Consider the following 8,251-nt stretch of genomic DNA (forward strand, 5'->3'; position numbering starts at 1 on the left):
AAAAAATAATTTGTAGGGAAAGAAATAGTAATAGTTTTTAAATATGCATATCTATATACAATATACATTTAAAAATAATTGTAAGACAAAGCATTTTCAAAATATATTCAATAATTTGCCAACCCAAAAGTACAATAAATATGTTCAAATATATTTAATATGAGTAATTGAAACTTGGGTCGAAACTGTGTCCCCCTTTCATCCACATCACCACACCTTCCACCCAAGTCACGTGACTTCCAATCAATTTGGGGGTGGGGTGAGGCGCTCGAGACTCCTCCCAGAATGCATGCTGAGTTCACGCGCACGCCCCTCAGGTAGCGAGCAGACGGGCACACAGGTGTGTCTGACTAGTAGCGGTAACTTTTACATCAACTCTTAACCTAAACCAACATGTCGCCGCCATCATCTTTGGGTGTTTCATCGGAGACAAAGATGAAGAATAGTAAATGACATCACGCGTATAAAAAGTAATTTATCGTTTTAATTTCAAGTTGGATTAGTATTATTATTGTGATATCCTAAAATGGATTTTAAACCTAGCAAACAGACGAACTTTTTAATGGTTATATGCACCGCTTTATGTCTCCTCCGTGCCTGTGGAGGAGAGATCCCACCAAGACCCACTGGTGGTGTCACGGTGCTGCCCCCGGTTAAACCAGATGAGCCCCAAGCCTACCCGGATCCCGAAAAGGACAATTTACCCGTTTTTACAATGGACTACCCCAGAATACAGATACCCTTTGAGGTCACTCTGTGGGTGTTGCTGGCCTCTTTTGCAAAGATTGGTAAGTCTGCCTTGTCACTAATTAAACACAACTAGTGCTAATTATTGCATTTAAGCTAGTTGCTTGTATGTTGCTAGTTGTCTCCCAAAACACGACAACAATGACTTTAAGCCTAATTTAGGCCTAATTATTGAACTCCAAATGTCCTCAAATTGGGACAATCAAGCTTAAACGTAGTTTACGACTTTTAAAATACACCAATACTTCTTTCTGTGAGTTTTTGGCAAAAAAAACAAACCCTTTGGATAGTAGTATACGATATATACACACTGTAGGGCTAATTATTGTACTCCGTTTGTGTTTTTCCCGAGCCAAAAAGCTACAGAAATATCCCCAAACTATAAAACTTGTGTGTCAAGGGTAGAAAACAAAAGGATAACACCTGTAGCTAGTCATTTTACCCCTAAAAGTACAATAAACTACTTACTTCAATAACTATTTAGTCAAAGAAAACACAGTCTTTGTACAATCTACACTAATATACCCCATATATTTAGCAGTCCAGTACATTGAGGCGTTTTGTCCCATTTGGACCACCGTACAACTCCCTTGGGTGGCATTAGCATTGTTGTAGGAGTTCAGAAAAGTCTCCCATTCTGTTAAATTACATTTTATGTCATTTTATGTTCACATTTTATGTTTTTTCCCTTGTGCAAATGTTATGAACTTTGACCTGTCAAATGTTCCCCTAAATATACAATGATGTCTGTTTTTCTTTGACCATTATGTCCTGCTCCAGGCTTCCACGTGTACAACAAAATGACCATTTGGGTGCCCGAGTCATGCCTCCTGATCAGCATTGGCCTCATCGTGGGTGCCATCATGCACTCAGTCAACGAGGAGCCCCCTGCCGTGCTCACCAGCAACGTCTTTTTTCTCTACATGCTCCCCCCGATTGTCCTGGACTCGGGTTACTTCATGCCCACACAGCCTTTCTTCGAAAACATCGGCACAGTGTTGTGGTTCGCTGTGGTGGGTACTCTGTGGAACAGCATAGGCATCGGTATGTCGCTCTTCGCTATATGCCAGATCGAGGCTTTTGGCGTGCAGGATATCAATCTTCAGGAGAACTTGCTTTTTGCTGCAATCATCTCGGCCGTGGACCCCGTGGCGGTGCTGAGCGTGTTCGAGGACGTGTCTGTCAACGAGCAGCTGTATATCGTAGTGTTTGGAGAGTGTCTCTTCAACGATGCTGTCACTGTGGTGAGTTTATTTTGTCTTCACTTGTTTTGATGACATGAAGTCATGTGGTTATCACACACAGTCATTTGTAGAAATCAACAACATAACACAGTGATGTCTCCCCCAGGACTGGAATCTATTTGTTGCGTCTCTATTTATTATGACATCATTGTCCAAGTTGCATTATTTTTCATGACACAGAAAGAAATAGAATTTTTTTTGATTTTTCAAGATTTCAGCAATGGTCACACTTTTCATTTAATCATGAAATAGTAGTTTAACAAAAAAACACACATTTCAATAGTGGAGTTCTTTTATATCGCTGTGGTCAATTACATGTAGTAGAAACCAAGAAACCTGTCATGCAAACATAACCTTCATGTTTTGTTGAACCCCAGTCAGAAGAACACAGCATTGTCTTCTACTAGACCAGCTCCACCCTCCATTTACCCTCTAGTTTCCGCCCCACCTCCACACTTTTTTATTGTCAAGTACATAAAGCTAGAAGCACTATTGTGTTCTTTCTCCTCAAAGATTAGTTTCACAGTATTCGAAACAAGATTAGTTGGAAAAAAAACGCAACAATCTACAAGTGTTATGCTTCTCCGGGAGATTTTAAGTTCAGTTGGGAGTTTATTTGCTCAGATGTCGCCAAACCAGTTTGTCTGAGGTCACTCTTGCAAATGTGATAGGAGGAGTTATCATGTGTGCACCATCATCCGAAACTGGACGGCTAGGACTTAAAAGAGACCCCCCCCCCCCCCGCCTCCCCCCACACACACCCTTCCCTTGTCTTATTGTAGTCAACACTCCCACCTAACAGTACATTTAACCTGCTTTGGTGTGGCCACTCTTGTGTTTACTACTAAACTTGGCGACAGCAGTAAAATAAGACACTAAGTGCTCCGTGGCTTCCTGTGGTGTAAACTAATTCATGGAGAATTTAAGACATTCCTTGCAAAAAGAACTCATGTGCACAGTGCTGGGGTTGGAACATACCAATATAATAAGAGAAAAGACAGTATAAAACCATATAAAATATGTGAAAATTGTATTTTAAACGATAAAAAATAAAATGAGTAAAATAATAAAACAATTAAAGTAAAAGCTATTAAGAACTAGTTTCAGCTTTTTCCTTACGTAGTCACCACAGCTCATCTTGTATCATTTAAAAACATAAAAAAAAATAAAGAAATCAGGAATGAAACACTTTTTCACACCACTGTATGCTAGATAGGCTGCACGGCTGCGAGTGGTTAGTGCGCAGGCCACACAGCTAGGACACCTGAGTTTGATTCCAACCTCAACCATCTCTGTGTGGAGTTTGCATGTTCTCCCCGTGCATGCGTGGGTTTTCTCCGGGTACTCCGGTTTCCTCCCACATTCCAAAAACATGCTAGGTTAATTGGCGACTCCAAATTGTCCATAGGTATGAATGTGAGTGTGAATGGTTGTTTGTCTATATGTGCCCTGTGATTGGCTGGCAACCAGTCCAGGGTGTACCCTGCCTCTCGCCCGGAGACCGCTGGGATAGGCTCCAGCACCCTGCGACCCTTGTGAGGATAAGCAGTAGAAAATGAATGAATGTATGCTAGATGCTAATTGCTACCTTGTGTTTGTCGCCTTTGTCACAACACTAAGTAAATATTCCCATAACACATCTTTATCTTGACACGTGTCATGGGAGACCACAAACCCTGACCCCTTCCCGTGACCTCTGATGGAGTTAACGTTAGAGTTTGTGCGTAAATTGCGTTTTAAAAGTTAGTCACGTAACAAAATTGTTTTGTGCCCCTTTTAACCACTGGTTATTAATACTACAGACTGTCAATAAATTACTATTGCGTTGAAGAGCACCCTTAAAACACACATTTTTTTCCCAGGTGTTGTACAACATGTTCAACTTTGTGGCAGACATGCCGGTGGTGGAGCCGGTAGACGTCTTCCTGGGCGTTGCCCGCTTCTTCATAGTGGGCCTGGGCGGTATGGGCTTCGGTGTCCTCTTCGGCTTCGTGGCGGCTTTCACCACCAGGTTCACCTCCAAGGTGCGGGAAATCGAGCCGCTTTTCATCTTCATGTACAGCTACCTGGCCTACCTGGTGGCGGAGCTCTTCGCCATCTCGTCCATCATGGCGTGAGTAGACGATGATAATTAAGCAACCACAACGGACATTCAGGTATTAATGGCGTCTCCCCTTTTCTCCACTCGGGTAGTATTGTGACGTGCGCCCTCACCATGAAGTACTACGTGGAGGAGAACGTGTCACAGCGCTCGTGCACTACTATCCGCCACGTGGTGAAGATGCTGGGCTCCATCTCAGAAACTCTCATCTTCTTCTTCTTGGGCATGGTCGCCATAACGACAGAGCACGAGTGGAACTGGGGCTACATCCTCTTCACGCTGCTCTTTGCCTTCCTGTGGAGAGGCCTCGGTAAGGAAGTGGTCACCTAAAAGTTCCCTTCTTTTTCATTGTCTTCATCTCTTCTTCCTCCTCTTCCTCCCTGGCAGGCGTCCTGGTACTGACGCAAATCATCAACCCCTTCCGGACCATTCCCTTCAACCTGAAGGATCAGTTTGGCCTGGCCTACGGTGGCCTGAGAGGCGCCATTTCATTCGCCCTGGCCTTCACGCTGCCCGACAACATCGGTCGCAAGAAGCTCTTCGTCACCGCCACCATCGCCATCATCATCTTCACTGTCTTTCTCCAGGTAGGCTGTTGTGTTTTTATCCACACAGTCTGGATAAAAACACTAAGCTTTTTTGTGTGGAACTAACTGACTAAAGTAACATCTTGTCTATTTTATTTAGGAATTATTTGGATCTTGGAAAAAATCACAGTAATAAAAAAATATATATTATAATGTTAGATTATTTTATTATTATTTTAATGTTTTTAATTTTTGTTTATTCTATTTACAATGATAGATGTTTTCCTTATTTGTGTTTGAGTCTTGACAATCTTTTCTATTATTTTTTTCTATTATTTTCCAGTGTCAATGCAAACTGAGTGTTATGTTTGTAAAGGAAGCATTTTCATATTGTACGTTCTCCTGTGTTCTATGTGGGCTTGCAGGGCATCAGCATCCGACCTCTGATCGAGTTTATCAATGTGCGCAGAACCAACCGCAATCTGGAGACCATCAATGTTGAGATCCATTGCAGGGTAACACATAGTTTACACTTTTGTGGTGTTGTTTTTTTTGTGTCATTTATTTGTTGTCTCTCTGCCGTCAGGTCATGGAGCACACCATCGCTGGCATTGAGGACCTGTGTGGACAGTGGAGCCACTTCTACTGGAAGGACAAGTGAGTCTCATTGAGTGGACATACACGAGTGAAAGATACTTTTCCCCTTTTTGTGGCTTCCACTGAATGATGTCTGCTATTGTCTGCCATTGTGGGAAGTTCGGACCGAGGTGTCATGTTCAGCTGCCAGACTGGTTTTTGTCTTTTGCCTAAAGTTCCTCATTAGTGGTTGGCTCTTTTACTGGAAATTACACACAGACATTGACCTCATGATGCTTACAAAATGAAAACAATATTACTGCCTCTAAATTGTAATATGTTATACTACTTGGGTTTTTTTCCTTTTACCCAAAACACTATTCTAAACGTGTCACATTTAACGTAAGTATTTCACAGAAGTCTGAAGTATTGGAACTTTACTCATATTTCATATATATTTATACTTTCATATAATGCATTTATTTGTACAGCATATTTAACAATAATAATCATAATAAAACATACAGTAGATTCATTTAACTTTTTGTTGTCATTGCTATTAAAGCACTGAAATTAGGGCTGTCAACGGATTAAAATATTTGATTGTGATTAATCACATTAAAAACCAAATCCAGTTAACTCACAATCACATTTAATCGCAGATATAAATACGTTTTATCTTTGTGGTAAACGATTTGATGTGCAACTACAACGATAATTATGTCAAATTTTCTGTAAAAGGATATTAATTTCAGAACCAGGAGTATCATTTAAAACAATGCATTCAGCAAGCATATTTTTATATTACTATTTTTCTTTATTATTAGCATATTGGCTTTTAAACTCGCCCACAAACGTATTTTATTGTATTTGACTTATGCTAATTTGGCTGGCCGACTTTCCATTGACCTTTTCTACTTTTTGTCAAAATCAAAGAAAGGTTGTTTACATTTGTAGCTTGAACTCGATGTTATCAACTTCTGGAGTCAGTCGGCATTCTAACTTTTCCCATCAGGTTCATGAAGTTCAACAATCGCATCCTGCGTCGTATCCTCATCCGGGACAACCGGGCAGAGTCCAGCATTGTGGCGCTGTACAAGAAGCTTGAGCTGCAGAACGCCATGGAGATTCTGGACACGGTGTCTGGCGACATCAGCGCCGCACCGTCCATCCGCTCTCTGCAGTATGATCTATTTGTACTTTTTTTTTTTTTTTTTCATCATCTTGTTGTAGTCTGGAGGACTTATGAGTGGTAAATATGTTACAGTGAGGAGAAGAAAGGGCCTGTTAAACCTAAGAAGAGGTTCTTGGCTGCTGACCTGAGGAACATGCACGACATCCTGGCCAAGAACATGTATAAGATCCGGCAAAGGGTGAGCTCTTTTTTCTTTTGTTGTAATATTGTGCGCTTATTTAAATATTGCAATAAAAAAGTAGCTTCAGAAAAATGATTGTAGTACATTACTTTTTTAAAAAATTTAATAGTTATAGTGTGTGTGTGTGTGTGCTGTTGAAAAAGTCACACTGTTTACTGAATGAGGATGACAAAGACTTTGAGTATGTAGAACCAATAAAACAATCCAATAAAAGCACATCTTTTTTTTTTTTTTGCGTGGTGACGCCACAGGTTGTTGAATCCTGTTGTTGGTAGTCAAACTTCATAATCAAGCCCACTGGGCTGTTATAATGACAGACGAACAGGAAGTTACCACCCACTGGATGGCATTATTTGGCAATTGTAAAAAACCGATAAGGGAGAAACAGTGCCATCTGGTGGACAATATAATGCGAACAGTTTTGAAGTTTGTATCAATAGACATTTGTTTTACAGGGTGCGTTTGTTTTAAGTCACAAGTAAAATGGTGGCAGGTGTGATAAGATTTAATTTAAGGTTTAATGTTGTCTTCCATCAGACTGTCTCGTACACGAGCAAGCACGCGCTCCCCAATGACAGCCGCACCAGGGAGATTCTCATCAGACGTCACTCCAGCATCCGACGCAGCCTCCGCCCGGGAAGCTTCCAGACCACGGTAAGCTTTATCACGCATGTCCTGGAAGTTAGGGAAAAAGCCTTTAAACCATCTTTGTGGCTTTTGTAGGTGGTGCCCAAATCTCACAAGTACTTCTCACTTCCTGCTGGGGCCGGTCTGGACTCCAGCCTTCCACCTGGGAGAAGGACCGACACAGGTAGTTGTTCCTTAGCATCATCTTTTGTTTCTTCAGACACAGCTCGGTTTTTTTGAAATATTAGTCTGTGACAAAATGTGTTTTTTAAATGAAATGTTTTAGAGAAAAAAAGAGAAAAGGGGGCATGTAGGTTTGGATTAAAAAGGTTCATTTAGAAACTGCATTTTCTGTTTTATTTTTCAGTGCATCAATGAGTTTGTACAACATTTGTCTTTTCTTTCCAGATGAAACCATGTCAGAGGTGTCCTTTCCCGCCAGACGCCCTCGTTTCACCCCGCCCACACGCTCCTCATCCAGAGCCGTGGTTCCTCTGCGCAGGCTGGACACCCTGGAGGAGGTCCCCTCTGTGGACATACTGGATGAAAGACAGACGCGGAGTAGCGCACAAGACCGTGTCTTACCCAGAAGCCATTCCTCATCCAGTGAACCACGCCTCCATGCTCCTCGGCTACGGCCCGAGCCCTCTGAAAATGACAGCAACTCCTCTGCACTGCCAGGCTGGGCTGCAGAACCTCGAGATAACACGACACGTAACCCTCTTCTTAGGAGACCTCAGTGGAACGTGAAGAAGATATAAGGGACTTAAGAGACTTGACTGTGAGAACCACATAAAGACTGATGGTCCATTTCTTGATCAGCCACTCTGATTTTTTTTTTTTAATTGGTAATTTTTTAATTTTTATAATATGTCAACTATTCTATTGTCACTATTTGTTCTTTATACCAGTAAACCATGTTTTTATTTAAAGCAAGAACCATCTTTGTTTTTTATCATATAACTGGGAGGGGGAGGTCGAAGGTCAAATTAGTACATGATCACTACTAGCACTCTTAACCAGTCATAATTACACATACAGATAGTCCTCATA

General features: G+C 41.4%; 1 protein-coding gene across 1 annotated transcript; it reads left to right on the top strand.

Moving 5' to 3' along the window:
• The first annotated feature begins 313 nt into the window (after positions 1-313).
• slc9a2 (solute carrier family 9 member 2) lies at positions 314-8,246 on the top strand. Its single transcript, XM_058082749.1, has 12 exons — positions 314-788; positions 1,528-1,991; positions 3,854-4,104; positions 4,185-4,402; positions 4,480-4,679; positions 5,045-5,134; positions 5,206-5,276; positions 6,211-6,378; positions 6,463-6,568; positions 7,109-7,225; positions 7,295-7,382; positions 7,607-8,246. The coding sequence occupies exons 1-12, from the start codon at positions 527-529 to the stop codon at positions 7,957-7,959; spliced, it is 2,388 nt and encodes a 795-aa protein (XP_057938732.1). The 5' UTR covers positions 314-526; the 3' UTR covers positions 7,960-8,246.
• Positions 8,247-8,251: the final 5 nt, after the last annotated feature.

Source organism: Doryrhamphus excisus, chromosome 9, assembly GCF_030265055.1.
Source record: "Doryrhamphus excisus isolate RoL2022-K1 chromosome 9, RoL_Dexc_1.0, whole genome shotgun sequence".
Lineage (NCBI taxonomy): Eukaryota > Metazoa > Chordata > Actinopteri > Syngnathiformes > Syngnathidae > Doryrhamphus > Doryrhamphus excisus.

Bases quoted from the DNA above. Each gene is read 5' to 3' on its own strand.
- slc9a2 (XM_058082749.1), top strand. From the start codon at position 527: ATGGATTTTAAACCTAGCAAACAGACGAACTTTTTAATGGTTATATGC. The intron at 4,403-4,479 runs GTAAGGAAGTGG...CCTCCCTGGCAG, and splicing joins CTTCCTGTGGAGAGGCCTCG to GCGTCCTGGTACTGACGCAA. The intron at 7,226-7,294 runs GTAAGCTTTATC...TGGCTTTTGTAG, and splicing joins CGGGAAGCTTCCAGACCACG to GTGGTGCCCAAATCTCACAA.